General features: G+C 44.6%; 1 protein-coding gene across 2 annotated transcripts in view; it reads left to right on the top strand.

Annotated features, from left to right (window-relative positions):
• KLHL29 (kelch like family member 29) overlaps positions 1-12,368 on the top strand; it is a 405,611-nt gene extending 393,243 nt beyond the window's left edge. For both annotated transcript variants that reach the window (XM_037392581.1, XM_037392580.1), the window contains one exon: positions 10,026-12,368. In XM_037392581.1, coding sequence (XP_037248478.1) covers positions 10,026-10,180 — 155 coding nt within the window. In that variant the 3' untranslated portion in view covers positions 10,181-12,368. The remainder of the gene's footprint in view (positions 1-10,025) is intronic.
• The last annotated feature ends 7,022 nt before the right edge of the window (positions 12,369-19,390 follow it).

Here is a 19,390-nt window from a genome sequence, read left to right as displayed (position 1 = left end):
GAGATGATTCAACCACTAATGTTGATTTTTTAATAACTCTTACAGTTCAGGGTGGATCAGTGCACTGCCAAAGTGTTTTCGTATTTTGAAAAGGTGAAAGGGAGAATTTTAGTGCAGCAATTAATTTTGCAAAGTACCAACATCAGGCTAAGTGGCCTCACTTAGCCTCATGTTGGTCCTCTGCAAAATACCAGAGTGGTTAATTTAGGATTTCATCAACAAATAACTAGATGCTAATAATATAATGAACAGCAATCAATGCACTTTCCTGGAAAATGGGTCTTATTACACCAACCTGTTGTCTTCTGATTTTTTGCTTTTTTGGGGGGGAGGAGTGGGGGGTGGAATTTGGGTTCTTTGTTTTGGTCTTTAATAAAACATTCCTGGCTGCTAAAGACAACTGTAATGGTATAATATACTGCGATTTCTCCAAGGTATTTGACTGGTATTATATGGAATTAACAAGGCACACATTAGAGAGATTAAATCTGCTTCACTGACAGATTTCAAAATGTAGTTGTTAATGAGAAGATATCATTGAGCAAGGCCACCGGTAGCAAGCATTGACTCTTCTTCAGTGCTATTTAATACATCTCCCAACAATACAGATAGTAAAAAATCTCCCCTGGTAGAGGCTGCAGGTGGCATAACACTTGGTGGGTAGAAAAATATTACAGAAAGAGCTATTTTAGCCAGTTATCTGCCTGTCTCAGAGAGACGGTCTCAAGCTAGCAGTGCTACTTTAAATGCAAAGTAATACATGAAGAAAGCACAATCCTAGCAGCCCTGTTCCCCTTAGAAAGTCAGGCACTCAGAGGTACACAACATGAGCTTTCATTGTAATGTGGTGAATAAAAGGTCAGTGCAATATTGTATATATAATATGGGCCCTAACACCGAAATTAAAACAGGTTGAAGCTGGGAAGAGAGAGAGTTGCAGCATACAGCATTGGCGAGATGAACGCAGGTCTTGGGTCCATGCATCAACATGTGGAAATATCAGCAGAAGTTCAAAGGGAAGCTGCAAAAATGACCCCGGGTTGCAAATCAGATCTTTGATGTGAAATTTAAGGAATTTATCAATGAAAGGCTGAGAGGTGACTTCATCACTGAGAGCGAGTAGAAAATCTTTCAGTCTCACAAAGGCAAAGCAGGTGACAAGGGCTTGAAAGTCAAGTTACACATCTCAGCCTTGAAGTAAGGCACTTTCCCAACAGCAAGGATAATTAAACAGAGAACCAGCAAGGGAGGGGGTGAACTCAACAACACTCAGTGTTTTTAGGAGCAGATTAGATACGTTTCCAAGAGAGATGCTGCCTGGGGAAAAGTCCATGGCCTGCATATACACAAGCTCAGATTAACTAAGCACAGAGATCCCTTCTGACCTTAGTCTATGAATCTATAAATTCCTCATTCTTCTCATTAGCATGGATCACAAAAAACATGATTTAAAAGCAGCAACATAAACAACTTAAAAATTAACTGCATGCTATTGATCCCCTCTCACCAGGTATCACTCAATACTGAATTTGCTGGGAAAAATCTTGACTGCATCACTTTTATTTTTATCTGCGCTGTTTCTGCCTGTAAGTGGCTAGGGAGTGTGATGGCTTGGAGCACAGGGGAAAGAAATGTGTGTGACATTCCCTGTCTGTGAAAAATTAAAGGTCCACTCAAATGGTTTTAATATCAAATTAAATTACTCTTAATGAAAAACAAAAAATAAGTGGTTCAGGTCTCGGGCTCACAATCAACAAAGAGCAAATTGAGCATCATTTTCAGATTAAGTCCACCTGATGGAAGTCAGTAAGAAGTTTGTGTTGACCTAGAATTAACCCTTTGAGGAATGGTGCCAAGTGGGCAAAGAGCTATAATAGGCCTGAAGTGTTTTAAAATTCACCGATAGTTCACACGCAAGTCTTGAATGTCTTCCACACAATGTGTGAGGGTGAGGGAGAGTTGACATTTCCCAAACATCAGGCAAGGACATCCCATTTGCCGCATGGACCTCGTCTTGGTTCATTTGTGGCATCTTCAGAGGTGGAGGCAGCAGACAGCAGCCAACAGGGATGAAGAGCCGGGATGATCACACCTTGCCCTGCCAGACACCTCCCTCCAGAAAGACTTGCAAAGTCATCCCCCCCTCCAGTGCTGGCAAGGCCTCCCTTTGCAGGTGGGCATTCTCCCTTCCCGCAACGCCCTTCAAGGGTTTATTTTTCCACAAGTGAAAAGAATACTGAATGTGTTTCTGTTCATGATTAAAAAATTCCATATTCTGCTTGCTTAGGATGCAGGCAGCGTACAAACAGGCGTGTGCTACAGAGAGCCTCCACGGGGCAACAGCGGCAGCATGATGGTGCCAGCAATAATTCCAGAGAAGCTAATTTAGCACCAGCAATTCCCAACAGACACCAGAAAAGCATTTTCTTCCTTCTCCTCTGACTGTTAACCAGTAAGATTTATTAGATGGTTCTGCCAAATGGAAATCTTTAATAAAACTTCAGCTCGGGCTGAACAACACAAAAACAGGGTCGGTTTGTGGATTTTTTTTCCCCTCTTCTTTTTAAATAAGGCCTTGTTCTTGAACAGCCAAGCACAGTGACTCCTGTGCTTAACTACTAGTCATTGCTAACGTGCGGCACCAGCCACAGACTCCCCCAGCTGATTCCTTTTCTTGTTGCAAAGTTTGTGGTAACTCCAGGAACTGGCAGGGGTTAGAGCACAGCTTGTTTGGATGGATATTCCCATGTGAAGCTATTACGGAGTACAGTTCCTTAATGGCCGCACACTTCTCAAGCTTGCAGATGGAAAGGCTAGTCTCTTCAGCAGGCAGCACTTGCAGCTGGAACTGTTTGTGGTCCAGAAGGGAAAACTGAAATCTTCCAGCAAATCTGAAAGGAGACATGTGGCTGGGATGATGCTCCGCAGACAGCGGACAAGAACTGCTGCACCAGACTAACAGCAATAATTTCTGTAGTAGTTGAAGACGTGAAGGATTTCGGTGTGCATTAAAGCGTAACTGATGCAGACAGAGCGCTTGGGCTGTTACTGGTGTGCAGTGGACTCTGGAATAAAACATTGCTGGTTTTCAGCAACAGGTAACAATGCCACATGATAGTTTTGGATCATTAGCAAGGGAAAGTGCTCGTAGAGCAGGGGAGAATACAACTGGAGCTTGGCCAGAACACCCACACTAATAATCCTGTTCCAAGAAGTGGCATGATATCACCCTAATCGACCATGACTAATCTGGACCCTCATTTCCCCATCTCATTGTAAAGATGCCACCTCTGCAGCACAACATGACCACCCAAGCTCAAGCACTCTCAAACATCATAACCCAGCTGCCAACCCAGCCACAGACACCTACGGAGTTTGTTAGCACAGCTACCAAACGCTGGACAACACTTTGGCACCCTAACCACTGCCACCCATGGGGCCGGTGGCAGCGCCTTTCACTTCAGCATTGCAAACCACCATGCAGGTTTCACTAACAGGTCCCCATTTAAGCAAAAGCGTAAGGAGCACTGCCAGCTCTGCCTGGCGCTGCACAGAGCCACGTCCTGCAGGAGCTGCTGCCCTGCAGGCTCTCCTGTCCTAGCGCTCACCCCACCCAGCTGATGAACATCGTTCAGTTCCACCTCCAGTAAAGCCCTCCTGAAATCTTAGGGCAGGAAAGAAATTAAGGAAATTAAATCATCTATGAAGATGATGAGATGATGAGAGAAGGCTGAGAGAGCTGGGCCTGTTTAGCCTGGAGAGGAGAAGACTGAGAGGGGACCTTCTCAATGTCTACAAATATCCTAAGGGCGAGTGCCAAGAGGACGGGGCCAGGCTCTCTTTAGTGGTGCCCAGGGACAGGACAAGGGGCAACAGGCACAGACTGCAGCACAGGCAGCTCCACCTGAATGTGAGGAAGAACTTCTTTCCTCTGAGGGTGACAGAGCTCTGGAACAGGCTGCCCAGAGAGGCTGTGGAGTCTCCTTCTCTGGAGACATCCAAAACCCGGCTGGACACGACTCTGTGCAACCTGCTCTAGGAGAACCTGCTTTAGCAGGGGGTTGGACTGGATGATCTCCAGAGGTGCCTTCCAACCCTGGCCATGCTGTGACTCTGTGAAATTCATCCACGAATAAATGTGGGAATTTTTTTCTTCTTTTAAGCAGATTCTGTGTTTATCTAACTGATATTATTTAATAATGTTTATGGAACAGCTCCAATAAATTAGTGAGTGTGTGTGCATGCATAGCCGGGAGCAAGGAGGGAGAGGAGCTTTGTTTGTGGCCTCAGAAGATACAAAGTTTCAGGGAGTCAAAACAACAACACAGCAATTCAGCCAGTTAAAATCTTTCACAACCCCAGATGTAACAAGACAGGATTATTGTAGTATTATTATTATTTAACATTTCCTCATAGGATTGATGTGATCTTTAGGACTAAGCAGGAAATTTTAAAATAATAATAATAAGCAAATTTAACAGGCTTTGCTGTTGGTCCCACTGCTTGGTGCTATGTCTAGCCATCATGACTGGGAGAGGGAAGGGCTGGAGAGGAGCTCCCAGGTCATCGGCTCTCAAACACAACAGAAGAAAGGCACTGATGTCCTCCACCTTGGGTTGCTTCCAAATTACTGCCCATCAGGAGACCTTCACTATAAGATGCTTTCAAATGAAAAGTGGAGAGTCCATAACACACTTGGTGGGAAGGTGGCCACCAAGCAAATGGCAGGCAGCTGAACGGCCTGAACAGGGAGGGCCCCAGCTGAAAGCACCACCAGCTCATGCATGCCGAGCCCCGGTGCTCCACGCCTGAGCTGGAGCGTGGGTGCGTTTCCTCGCATGTGATTAAAAAAGTTAATTAAAAAGCAGTGCAAAGTCAAATGCAGCCAGAAAAGCAAATCAGACCCTGGGCTGCATCTGCAGGGGCATTACTGGCACAAGTAGAGATGTTGTCATCCCACTCTACTCAGCGCTTGTAATGCTGCACTGTGTCTACTTCTGGTCCCCACAATTCAAAAAAGACACAGACAGACTGGAGAGGGTCCAAAGGCGGGCCATGAATGTGATCCAAGGGGCTGGAGAACCTGCCTGATAAGGAAAGACTGAGGGAGTTAGGTATCTTCTCCTTGGAGAAGAGGAGGCTTGGGGGGACCTCACAAGTATTCCAGGACTTCAAGGGCAGCTACAAGGAGGACAGAGGCTCTGTCTTCACAGGAAGCCACATGAAACAGACAAAGGACAACAGATACAAATTGCATCAGAAGAGGTTTCATCTTAGTGTAAGTTTTTTTTACAGTGAGAACAATCACCCACTGGGACATCCTCTCCAGGAACATGCTAGAGTCCCATCACTGCAGGTTCTCAAGATGTGATTGGACAGCGTGCTAGATAATTTCATCTAGTGTCCCTTTCCCATGAACGGTTGGACCAGATGATCTTCAGAGGTCCTTCCAACCTGGGCTGTTCTATGACTTTATGATTCAATAATTTGCTTTGCCCATCAAGTCCTCTAATAGCCAGCTGTCAGAGATGGATCTTCTCTGCCACGTTTGCTTAGTCTGGGGATGGACTGCAAGGTGGATAGGCAGAGAAGAGATGTAAAGGGTGTTTAGATTCCACAAGCACTCCAACCATGGACAGCCAGGTCCCTGAGAGCCATTAGTGCACCTCACCCTCATCAGGATTTTCTTAGGAGCATGATTCATAGCTTCATGGAGGTCAGCAGATGGACTGGACTAGTAGTGGCAGTGTTGGGGGCTAGCCACAGCTTTATCCTCTGACACTGCTCATGGTCTGGGCAATGAAGAACGCCCTGGCACCTGGGGTGAACTGGCTGCGGGGCGATAGGTGAAGTCTCTCTAGTAAAGGGCAGTAATTACCCAGGGAACAGAAAGCAGGGTTGTTAGCCTGCCGGGTAAAAATATGCAAAATGCTGAAGCGTGTTTTCCTGGAAGGAGTGGGTGAAGTGACCTCCATTTTGATGCCGATTACCTTCACCTCAGGCGTGCTGCTGGAGAGACGGAGGTCCAGCGGCTCCTTAGCTGGGGAGGTTGCTGCCCCCAAAGCTGCCCGAGGGTTTGCATCCCTGCAGCACGGCTCTGCGGTGCAGCGCTTCCTTCCTTCCCAGGCTCTGACAGCCTGTAATCATTTTATCTCTCAGGATTAATGGCACCGAGCAATAAACTCGCATCCTAATTATTGTAATTATTTCTTTCTTTGTACGTCAGCCTTGGTAACGATGTTTTTACAGCTGATGGGCTGGAAGGGAGGGGAGAAAAGAAATATTGTCACAGTAATGAAGAAAGAGCAATGAGCATATACTCCTTTCCACTCACTTCCCTCAAGGTTTTAGAGCCCACTTGAGTTTCCTGTTCCCTAAGGTCCCAGAAATTAGCAGCGATTGTCCTAATACTGCAAAGTAGCAGCAATCTAGGGCTAAATTCCTAATGGATCTTATACCTGCGACTTTAGCCTCAGAGATGCCTGAATGTCTCCAAAGTCCCCTGCACATGTAAGTACCCACTGCATACTCAGAACTGCCTGTTTCTTGGTAGCAGGAGTAGCTCACTGGTTTTCTTAACCTCAGGCATGACTCACAAGCGAAGCATTATGCCAGTCTTATCTATGGGAATTGCATACAGAGGGGGCAGAAGCTTCTCTAATCACCATTTAAAATTCATACAGTCTTTCAGAGGGTGGAATTCAGCATCCATTTCTTCCTCAGCACATTAGTACCATGATGGCAGGCTACAGTATCGAGCTGCTCGTCTCAGCCGCTGGCCAGGAATTTCTTTCCGTGCTGTAGCCCAGGTGCTGGAGAAACAAGACCAACATTTGCCCACCTGCTGTAACCCCTCACCCAGAGCACGGGCTGGAGAGGGACTCGACCCAGACCATTTCAGGACAGTGTTCTTGGCTGCTCAGCTGCTCTGTGGTGGTAGCAGCTCCGGCTTAGAGCAGCTGCTAGTAAACATGCCGCAGAGGAGACTTTACTAGAAGAAATGTGGGCAGCTAAGATACCACACAGGAGTTGTAAAGCATCCATGTTTAGAGACCTAAAATGCCACTAGATGCCCAAAGGGGATACTGGGCACTTAAGGCCAGGCTTCAGCTATGCAGCAGCCAGCTAGGAATGGCTGGTTGCGGCTTGGCTCCTGTTGCCAGGGTCACCTGCAGCACAGATGGAAAGGTCTCTGCACAGGGTCCTCCCTCGGGCCATCCTATTCTTCCCGTCCAGATCAAAAGCTCTGTGCAAGCAGTCTCACGAGGTAATAAGCAGTATTAGTAATACATGCCCTGTCTGTAAGTGGTAACAGCCACTAGGGTCCTTTCCTGTGCTGGCATCTACCCTAGCATGTCCACACCAGTAAAACTTGGCTGAAGCTATTCATGGGCACTGGACCACGATCACCAACACTGACGGAACCAGCCCCAGAGTCCATGCTCCACGCCAGCATTTCTTTTAACTCCCATTATTGATAGTTCTGCAGGCAAATCTTTCCGGGGAATCTTTTCTTTCTTTGGGAGTTTCGTTGTTTTTTCCCACTTCACCCAACAAAATTACTAAATTAACCCATTTGCTACTTTTTTTTTTTTGGTCAAGGTTTGTGTAAGGGTGCCTTTTTAATGACTGATCAGCATTTCATTAGAGCACCCAGACAGCAAAGCTGCTCTGTGCTGCAGTCCACCTCTGACACTCTGACATCTTCTGCCTGGCATATCCCAAACCGTATCCCACTTCAAATAAGTTTCCATCTCCTTCAGCTTCACTATTAAGAAAAAAAAAGTGAAAAGCAAACAGCAACCATTTCCCCGTGGCCGCATTTCTAAACTCTCACCCTGCTGGCTTCAGCAGACCTTCCACCACATCGTGCCTGTTTCAGCATGGGGTGGGACCATCCTCTCACCCCCTCCCCCATGCCATATTTTGCAAGCTCCGATTCCCAGCCTGTCTTGCTTTCAAACAGTCACTCGTTCCAGTACAGAGATGGGCTTCCCACCCCCACAACATCTTTAGTCCTAAACCGTGAGTTAATTTGCACGTTTTTCTGATGTACCAGGTCAGCTGGTCCCGCCACCTCTGCGCCCTCCCGGCCACAGGGACCCGAGCCCTGGCAGGAGTCCCTCTTCACCACCAGCTCTGGCCTTTTCAGAGGTGGGCTCATTCTCTTTCAGAGCCATCTTTCAGGATGACGCTTGCTTTACTCAAGTCCTCGTTCTTCCCCATTTCTTCCTGACGTTTCAAAAATAATTACCAGTGGTTCAGTAAGTTCATTAGCAAACTCCCTTAGGACCCTGGGCTATGTACCATCCAGCCCTGCTGATTTGTGGATAGGCTCTAATCAAGTGTTTCAAGTCTCTCTCTCCTTCCTCCTCCTTTCAGATTAACAGTTATTTTGACAAGATTCTCATTATTTCCTGGCAGTATCCAGGGACTAGGCTTATTTGAGTCCTCACTGTTGTCATTGTGGGTTTATTTTTAACCTCAGGCTCTGCTTCTCCACAAGGACATCAGAGTTTTTGTGGTCTTCAGAAACACGTGGCTTTGTCGGTGCCATTTTAGTCTCAGTTCATCCTGGGTCTTCCAGCGCTCTGTGTCTTCTGCCTTTATCCCTTTTTATCCTTCTTCTTCCCACTGCTCCAAAATTAGCCAGACAACTTTACTTTTACCAACCCTACAGGGTTACTACCCTCCTCCACCTTCTTAGATCTAGGCCACCTTCTTGGCTGCAACTAATTTGCCTTCCTCTCCCTCTTTTTCTCCCTGCTGTCCTCTGGTGTGTATGCAGTCTCCAAATCTCCATTTTCCTTCCCAACACAACCATCCACTAGCTGCTCTTGGAAGAAAAACCTCTAGGAAGGGACCCCCGGCCACCAGAAAAGCCACCACCAACCCCACCCACTTAACATCATCTTTAAGTGTTGGGGGGCAAACTCAGGCTTCGCAGCAGATGAAAAGCAGAGCCGCCCCCGCTTTTAGCTTCCCCCCGTGCAGTGGAAAGGCAGCACAGAGGACACAGCATCCCTGGGCTTCCCCCACCCAGCTGCCTGCTGCTTCTGTCATCCTTCTGCCCCTTCCAAACACATGCACAGGAGCCCAGCCCTGGGTCTGTCTTCGTTAGCCCAGAGCGAGTGTCGTGCCCTGCCTGTGATTGCTGGAGAGGCTGAGGGGTTGTGTGGAAGGAGAAGGAAGCCATGAGGCTGAAGGGCAGTTCTTCTTTCAAGCAGCTTCCACACCTGCACACCTTACCGCCTGTCAGGAGCCCACAGGATTAGCCCAGCTTCCTTATCCTTTTTGGATATTATTTGGGTATATTGCAAGAGATGGCTGAAGTCGAGCACTTTCACTTTAAAAAAGCAGTAAGGTTTTTTTGTTTTCTTCGGATGCCTCCATATAGCTCCCCTGCTGATCCCTCAGCTGCACGTCCCCAGCGAGCAGCTGCGTGTGCCCCAGGCTGGCTTTCAGCTTGACACCAACCTTCTGGGTGCACAAGGAGGACAAGTCAGTGGGACCTCCAGGCTCCTGCACCAAAGCAGGACCATGGAAGAGGCTGAAGCAGCAGAGCATTTTTTGGAGGATTTTTCCCCTTGCCTGTATTCCCTGCAGCATTCCTTGATAACTGGAGGAGAAACTTGTCTGAAGCAAGAGTCTACTCCAACCAAGGCAGCAGGGAGTTCAAAATGCTCAGGTTGCTTTTGCGTGTACATGATTTTACAGGGATGCATTGTCCTGCTACGTTTGGCTGCAGATCCCATATGTAGACTGGAGAAACATCTTACATAGACTAATTTCTGTTGTTTAAATTAGAGACAACATGTCCCTACCTGGCAGGAACAAAAAAGGATTAATAGGGCGAAGAGAAGGGGAGAGGGAAGAGAAATCCCTACACAGCTTTATATAGACAAGAATTAAAGGTGTATTCATCATTCGCCCTTTGTTACAAAAGACTGGGTTTGTTTTAAGCCTAAAAAGAAAACTGTTTGTTAAGAAAACTAACTAAAACTTACTTTTTTTTAACAATACAGTGCTGTGGTTCTGGATGGAAAAATTTATGCCACTGGTGGGATCGTTAGCAGTGAAGGACCTGCCCTGGGAAACATGGAAGCCTACGACCCTAAAACAAACACGTGGACACTTCTACCAAATATGCCCTGCCCTGTTTTTCGACATGGCTGTGTAGCAATCAAGAAGTACATTCAGAGCGGCTGATGTTACCCAGGAGTGGGACGGAGAACTGTTTGTACCTGTTGAAAGCAGGCAAGAATAATACTACTACTTAAGAAAAAAAAGCAGCAAAGCCAGCCAGTGAACATATTGCTCTAAAGTCTTGAATAGTGTCTACATTGAATGTAGAAAAATCATCCTCACCTTTTGGTGAAGAAGGAGCAGAGAGCTCCGTGCTATGTAAGATATTGTAACTTAATAATACAAGAGTGTCACTAGATGTTATAGTGGCACTTGTTCTGGACGTCAGCTTTTGGTCAACCCAGGTGCAATAGAATTTCACATATTTTTTAAGCTGGGGAAGGGGGGGGGGGGAAATCTGCATTTTACTCTAGAGCTCAAGCTTGATTCTTAAAATAACCATGCAGATTAGTTTTACTATTACACTTTAGGCATCAGTCTATTTGAAAGGTCAAAAGGTCAAAGTGTCCTTCCCACTTTGATTCCTACATTTGTTTTTAACAAATACATGCTTTTCAATACCAATGACAGAGAAATCTTGTGTGACAGATGGCTTACGTTGATGTCAGTCTTCCATCAGATCAAATGAATCTTGCAGTTCTCTAGAGCAGAACCCAGAAAGGGGGGTGAGGCGGGGACTGGGGAGAAGAAGAATAGCCATTGGTAATAAATTCCATGTAAAACGATGAGGAAAAAAAAAAAAAAGGCCTGTTGGGCTGGGTGAGTTTCTGCTCCTGGTGATACTTGTGTGGGCATGTGTGGCCGTGCCCACAGGTGGTGTGGGAGCTTCTGAATTTTTTCCTCCCAGTTTCTGCTGATGATCAAACTTGGCAATGCTCGATTCCCATAACACAAAATGAGTATGCTTTCGATTCCAGAGGTATTCTCCTGATAAACCTGTCTTCATTTCTGATTGGGATCACATTAAAACACAGAGTGTAGTGTGGGATTTTGATGTTTTCATCAAATGGAGGAAATGCTTCCTGTTGCAGCTACGCACTCAGTTTTGGCTCTCAACCAAAATTCCTTACATTGGGATATACACCACTATCTTTCATGTAAAGTCTGAGAAGTGCTTTATTTTCTTTTTCAAGTTTCCCTACAGATGTGGAAACCCTATACTTCTCTTACTTACAGATTTTAAACACACGAGTTTAAATCCCATGGTAGAAAAATACATAGACTTAAGCCCAGTATGAGACTTAAAATGATTACTATGTAGAGTTGTAAGTATATGCACAGCACAGGGGTTATATTTTTATATATATTAAAATATTGTCTATCCAGAGAGCATTGTGATGTGGAAATTCTTTATAAATTTATACATTAAAGGATCAAATGGGAGATGGACCGGGTAACACAGAAGGGTAGGGGAAGGAATCTTAAAATTCACAAATGGGAACTAACCCCAAGCTAAGGATTGTCCAATTTCTTTTCAAATAGAGGGAAAAAAGTTGCCATACTTGCCTTTGCAGACTCAAATCCCCAATGCCATGCCAGTAATTCAACAAGGAGGGTCCTGTACAGGGCGTGGGTGAGATCTTACAGTCAACATCTAGTTGATTTCATACCAAATATGCTAGCCTTTTTATACAGAGGGAGGTCTGCCTACAGCTTTGGGGAAAACAATGCAGATGGTTAGCTAATCATCTTATTTTATTAATAATCGTTTATAAAATAAAAGAAAAAAATGAAATTTGTATCTTGCAGTATTTAAAGAAAAAGTGCTCAAGTCAGCTGAGTCAAGCTATAGGGTGACTCAAGTCTCTCATTTTGACAGTGAGGTTCCAGCCTTTGTTATGCAGTTGTTTTATTTATTCTTTAAAGAAAAAAAATAATAAGCACAACAAAAGTATATACTAGTATGTCATTTAAAGTATTTATGTCAAACAGGGTGCAAGTGTGAACCTAAAGATTGGAGCACAAGTTTCTAACTGCCTGGGGCAGGACTAATTTTAGTGTTGGTGTGTGTCTGCCTCCAAAGGAGGTGCTACTTGTCAACAAGACCTAAACACATTCAACATTTCCAATTTAGCTTATTTCTTCATTTCTCACACTGGAACAAAACTGGCTATTTCTGTGAATAATATTAAAAACAGGGTTATCTGTAATGGCATTGTATATAGTTTATGTTTACTGTTAAGTTCTTGTTATATTATAATAAATATATTTATAGATCTAGATTCAGCATCCAGATTGGATTAATTTTGTCATGACTGACCAAGAAACACTGCATGAATGGTGACTTCAGGTTTCGTCCCAGCCATGGATGCAAATGTGTTCATTCCATCCAGCTAGCTTCTCTTGCAAATCCAAAAATTTATTGCTAATACTTTAAATGCTCAGTAGCTTCCAAAGTACTTCCAGTCTCATTCTGGCAAAAATTCTTAGAAGTGATTTTGGATTTCATTCAGCAAGATTATTTCTTCTTTGTTTATTTTCCAAAACTTACTAAGAACAAAAGGGCTCGAGATAGTGTAGGAAACTATCTTGGAAAAAAACACTGATGAACAGCTTTTGTTTGGTTGGTTTTTAAATGAAAGTTAAGGTTTGTACTGCAACTGCTGCGATGTCTAAAAGATGAAAGCCACTTTTGCCCCATGGTCAAAATTCCTTCGTATCCAGAGCAGGAGCTTGCTGCCTCACTGGATACATCTTTCAGAGAGCAATTAAGTGCAGCCGTTCATCATTTCTCTGATGTTTCATTAGGGTGTCATCTGGTAGTTGTAAAACTGGATGTGGAACAAAGGCGAGCCAAATATAACTCGTCTCAAACACCACTGCAGCGGAACATTGCAGCTGGACCTGAGCAGTTAATAGCTGTTCGACGCATTAACAGTAAGAATCCAACATACATTGAAATTGTCTCCGGTTCTTACACAGTACATCTCTGCAAGTAGTTAAGAGCATGAACCGCAGTTTTTAAACATTTTAGTTTAGGCTTAGTGGCTCAGGCTGAACCGCCTGTGAAGATTCCTAAAAGCCTCACAGTTCAGTAGTACACAACCACGCTGCAGTAATCCAGACCAAGCGGAATGAGTTGCCAGCCTTTTCATCAGCGCTCCGCACAGATCTCTTACTCAGCACTAGTCAATAATACTTGGGAGGATGAACAAGACACAGGCTATTTGCTTTACTTGTATGTGGAAATTATTTTAGCTCCCCTCTGGGAAGTTGGCCGAGTGCTTTTGCCAAATGAATCATGTGCACATATCTGCCCAGAGATTTTTCTTCTTAAAAGCTTTAAGAAATTCAGGGGACCGGCTGGCTCAGCAGCTTGATAACGATAAAAATTTTTGTTGGCTGGTTTGCCTCCCCCCAGGCTCGCTGGGGAAGGAGAGCGCTCCCCAAACGGGGCTGTGGTCTGGTCAGCACCCACCCCTGGCAACTCGCACAAGTCGCCCACCTTTCTCCCACTGTGGCACCCAGTGGCAAACACGCCACGCTAATAAAACCTCAGTAACCCCGTCTTTTAATTAACTGCAGCTAGGTGTTCAGGCTGAGCTTAGCACAGTGCAATTGCAGTAAGATAATAAGGGCTTTGTTACACTCCAGCTTGCCCGCGGTGGAGTCCAGACAAACAAAATGCCAGGGCGAGCACCAGGGATGAGCCGGGAGGGGAGCCGCAGCCTGCACTCCTGCCCGGCTTCACCAGTGCCATTATGTTTCATCAGCAGAGGCAGCAAATGCACAAACTGCTTCAAGTACTGAGCCACCCGCCTGGCTTCCCGTGAAGAATTGCTCCGAAAAAATGGGAACCGATCCCAAAGCTTTTGTCTGCCATCACAAAAGCAAGGGCAAGGGCTCAGAACCATCCTGCCTCCCCACCACCGGCTGGAACAGGTGACTAATATAACATAACGGGCTAAACCTACAAACAGCATACGCAGTCACGTCCTGGCAGGCTGCAGCCTGCACCAGGTCCCTAGGAAGCCACTGACTCTGTAGCCACTCTGACATTTTAACAACTTGTCATGCTAATACAATCTTTTTAAATTGGATGAGACCCTTAAGCTCACCCCTTAATGGCTTCTTTCCCCCATTTCAAGTCAGCTCAAACACAGGAGTTGAAACGCGCTTTCGGCTGAGGTGGAGACGCCAGCACGTACAGAAAGGTAGCAGCAAGTTCCCATCGTTGGTGAGTGTTCTGGGTTGATAACTTTAGACTGCAGAAAAAGCCAGAAAGAAAACGGTCTGGAGGGAACCAGATGGATGTGTCTCAGGCACGGTGTTTCCATCACTCATTACATTAAGCCGGACAGCGACACCAGAACAGAAACACTGGTTTTCCTCCGAAAAGCCAATCTGTTTGAGGCATGATTAAACACGCTCTGAGGTTAGAATTCATGAAAGCCAGAGCTGCCATCACGGGCTACTTAGCCGAGCTGTGCGAGCATGACAAGCAGAGCAGCATGGTCTCCAGCTGCTGGAGTCTGGAAAAAAAGTGCCAGACTACCTTGAAAAACTACTCTCCCTTTGCTAGCCACCGGTGGCTTTTTCTTTTGATAAAACACACTACTTACAGTAATTCCTGTTCAGCTAGCAGATTGCTTAAATTTTCCAATTTTCTTTATCTAAACAAATTCTACTTCAATTGGTAGCAGCTTTACAGACAGAATTAAAGGTTTGGGCTCATTTACTACCTGGGAGAAGGAAGCTCCGGTGCTGTCATCAAGCCAAATCTGCCTCTGAATTTTTCATTAGTGGTGGTCTACACAATGGAGGTTGAAAGGCTGCCTGCTGGTTTTAATTTCATCATCTGCTATTTCTGAACAGTGTTCTCTTTTCCTTCAGAGTTCCTATCCCCTATTGTCACACAGTAAGGTTCATACCAGCAAGAGCATCAAACCCTTTCACGACCTGTCCCGAGAACAGCGCTGCTAACCCAGGAGTTGTAACAGCTTGACAGGCAAGTTCAGCACGTAGCTGGTAAGCAACGAGCACAGAACTAGGAATTGTGATGGCAAGTGGGGCTAAGCTGAAGACCGTTTAAAGCCATGCCTTGCGCCACAGGGAACACACACACTTTATCCATCGGCCAGCGCTGGTGACCTTTTTGCACATTTTTGTGGCTAACGAACAGGCACCTAACTAAAGTCACCAGTGACAGTCCCACAGGAGCTTCAGCTTCCCGTCCCATTAAAAAAATCTGTTTAGAAAAATACTAGCCCTTACAGGTAGAAAGGAACCAGTTCCTCTCCACACCTTGGGAACCTGAACAAAGCAGTCCCTAATTTCTAATACAGCGTCCTTGTGCTGGTGGACAGCCTCGGAGGAAGGATCAGTGAATGGAACAGCAAAGGTGACACACCAAATGCTTGAAGTTTTAAGAATCTAACGAGCACTGTGTTGTACCAGGAACACTGTCCCTCCAACTCAGGTAAAAAGTCAGCTGTTGCAAAGCAAGCCTAAATTTCCAAGCCCACTGGAATTTCTCTAGCCACTCTGTTTCCATTAAAAGAGATAGTCTTTTAATAAATTATTTACTTTCCTCTCCAATGAGTGCAGTGCTCCGTTACTTGCTGACACCGAGTTCAATTCTACCTGCTTCAGTTTATGCTCAGCTTTTCTGCAAGCCGACTGTTTACGTACTGGAAATTATCAGTGCCACACAGAACCTTTCCAGGGAAAATGAAAAGTGGGAATGTGGGAAGGAGCGCTTGGGAATGGCTCGCATTTCCATCTTCTATTTGGCAAGAGGTATTCCCTATGGGGATTACAGTGTCCAGACCACATACTGCCTGGAGAGCACAGCCGACTTTCCCTAGTAGTTAAGGATTTTCAAATTCAAGAGGTAACCTAACACTCAACCACCTCCAGAAAACCCCGAAGTCTGGGCCTGCCGACATATTCATTTTTAATAACGCGTGGATATTTCAGAAGGTGTGCTGATAATGTGACAGTTATCAAAAGGGCAAGAGAAATGACTGGGTAATTACAGGGCATTCACCTGACATCAATCCCAAGTAAAAATGGAAAGATGGTATCTAACTAAACTGATCATGAATCAAAGAGAAAAGAATAAATACGATGATTTTCCAGAAAATTAGCTGTATCACACAAACCTGATCTCATCCTCTGACATTTGATTGATAAGGTAATAGACTTTCAACAGCATGTGACACAATACTTCAGCTTCCTCACCATACAGTATTCAGACAGCAAATATTCCACAGGCTAAAAACAGGCAGATTAGTTGAGGAATATCTAATCTGTACAAGTAATTCCCAGTCTGGTATTATCAGAGTATTTTCTAACGGGGGAATCCTCTTCTTCCAGAGTTCCTAAAGGAAAATGTTGACGTAAATCACCAGTCACAGACCTGGGGAAGCAGAGATTAGCAGAGCAAAAGATAACAAGGACCGAGCAAGTCATACGTAGTGTGCTGGCTCTGGGGCCACTAAAACAAAACTGCTTTTCAGAAAGCTAAGGGGGGCCCTCGGAGAGGCTCCCAGGCGGAATGAGGAAGGCTGATATCCAGGAGGGAGAACAGCATCGTGAAAAGCCACAAGTCTGAGAAGAGTCAAGTAACAAGAGCTCCCAGCCCAATTGCAAGGCATGAAAAGACTAAATGTATCTTTAGATGTGCAAAAAGGGGGACAGTGAGTAGGTGATTTTTAGCTCTATATATTGCACTGGTGGGACCAATGCTGGAATATCACATCAATTTCCTCTGTGAACAAATGTTTTAGAAGATGTTGAAAAATTGACCTACTGCAGAAAAGAGCCACAAAATTGACTTAAAGGCTGGAGAAAATGCAGTGAAAGCCATAAAGAGCTCATTCTGCTCAGCAAAAAGAAGAATGAGTGGCCACTTGACCACAGTGCATTAGTATTTTCACGGGAGGAAAAAGAAAACTAAAAATCTATGTATGCAGAGTCTAGAACATCAAGAGAAGACAAGAAGCAGTGCCTGGAAGCAAAAGCCAGACCAAAGCAAACGAGGAATAAGGCACATATTCCTACCTGTGTGCTTAACCACTTGCCCAAAGCTCAGGGAGCAGGGTGGGTACAGGAACTGCAGATCAAGACCAGATGCCTTGAAAAGACTCTTAAAGCCATACAGAAGTTACCATACCCTGTGCACGCATGAGATTAAACCATACGTGCCACAGAATCGGATTCAACAAACCAGCGTTTCCTGCTGACATTATCCTCCGTGAATACACCCAAATTTTTGTGACAAATGGCTAAACGTTCAAATCATCATTAGGTGTCAGTTAATCTCCATTCCCAAAATTTATTCTCATGTATTGAGAAGATTAACACTGTAAAATTTATGCTCAGCTTGTGCTTTCATGGCTGTCCTCTGAATCCCTCTGAATCTTATGAAAAGGAAGCTTTCTATTTTAAAAGCTTTCTGCCTTCTGGACATGCTTTAAATTTCAGAGCAAGACTCTGAAGCACTCTAACCCCAAAATAAAGGCTAGACATGAATTTTAAACCACTTACATCTCCAGTGCCTCATGAAAATGTAGTCTTGCATGCTTCTATTTCTGATGCTTAAAATGTCTACATGAAACAGCAATTTATTACTAAACTGATGTTAATACTCACACGACACATGTGACTATACATGTTACATTTCCTTTATCTCACTATAACCTTTCGTAATGACAGAGAATGCAGCCAGCATCACTTAAAAATCAGAATTATGTTCATTTGAAACCTATAATAGATTGGCAATTTGTCCTTCCCCATCACCGAAATCTGGTAATGCTGTTCTTCCAGGTAACCTCCACGTACACGAGGAATTCTACAAGGTGTAATCAAGTCAGCAAGAGAACACAAGGCCTTTACAACAGAACTAGGGCTGGGGTTTTGGGGATGACAAATAGTTCCTTAACTAAACCAAGATCGTTTTCTTTTCCTTCTACAGCTGAAAGACTCAGTTCCTTAACAAATTAATTTAGTCTAAATCTAACATACTTTCTAGGATGAATCAGCCTTTTATTTTGGTCTCCGCTTTACTACACTTTGCTGAGTAAATACTCAAAGGGAGCCCCTTTTGAAACTTCCCCAAGCCTTTCCCTCCTCCCAAAAGTCCCAAAGCTGACAGGTCATCTTCTACAGACTCCTCCTTCCATGCAGCCACAGTCAAACATCTCTGGGTTACAGCACAATTCACATCTTACATTGATACAAAGGGATTTTTATCAGGATGTAATTCATCTCTAGAGGAAAAAACCAGGATGAGAAATGGTGTGAGCATTCCCAGCAGCCATCCAGTCTCAGGGACCTGTACATTTCTCATGCAGAATCTGCCAAACTCCTGATTGCTGAAAGACTGAAGTAAACAAAACACGGAGAGAAGTCCGCGGCAGAAGAACCAACTCCACATCTGCAATATGCCAAGGCATCCAAAGTGTTGCAGCACTGATGCCCCAAACGCAGAGCCTGAACAACCACCTCCTCTGCTCTCAACTCAAAACCAGCAGTGTTCTAACACACCTTAACTCCACATAACCATTTGCACCTGCAACTTGAAAGCAGCTTTATTCCAAATCAGCATCCACCTATCGGCAAACTTTAATGCAGACAGCCAGGTTTACACTAATGTTCCACTACAAGCGGTGAAGCCATTTTTAAATCTTAACAGCTTCTCATATCTTTAAAGGAAAAGGATTTTTCCTACCATTAAAGCAAGGCTCAATATAACATAACTCAAATGCATTCCTGAAACAAATGGAATTTAGTAGCAATCACAGCCATTTGCTGGCAGTGGGTTCAACTGAAATATACTCCCTATGCGAACGATCACACTGTAAAAAAATTACTCAACTAAGGAATGGAATGAGGCTGAATTAATTAGTGCTAAAGTTTATAATCCCTCCTTTTTACATAACAGTTACATGACCACAAGCGATGCATTAAGCGGGGGGGGGGGGGGGGGGGGGGGAAGCGGAATGAAGTGTTTGGCTTCATTAATCAGTTCATGAGTTTACTGATTTAGCCTGCAGAATTAATTCACATGCTGTGCTAACTTAAATCCCCATATATTACAAGTCCAAGTCCTGCCCAAGATACAGAACAAAAGTATCTCATTTTTAATTTATTTAAATAAATTAGCTAAGGAGCTTAAATGAGGAAACAGGTGATGTGCAGCACTGCAAATTTAAGGGAATACAAGAAATTACATTTCAAAACTACTTTCAAGGCAGACATCAGCAGCAGAAGGGTGAACACTTGACAAATGAGTGTTGCT

This window comes from Falco rusticolus, chromosome 6, assembly GCF_015220075.1.
Source record: "Falco rusticolus isolate bFalRus1 chromosome 6, bFalRus1.pri, whole genome shotgun sequence".
Lineage (NCBI taxonomy): Eukaryota > Metazoa > Chordata > Aves > Falconiformes > Falconidae > Falco > Falco rusticolus.
Note: the sequence above shows the minus strand (reverse complement) of the source record. Positions and strands in the feature narration are given on the sequence as shown.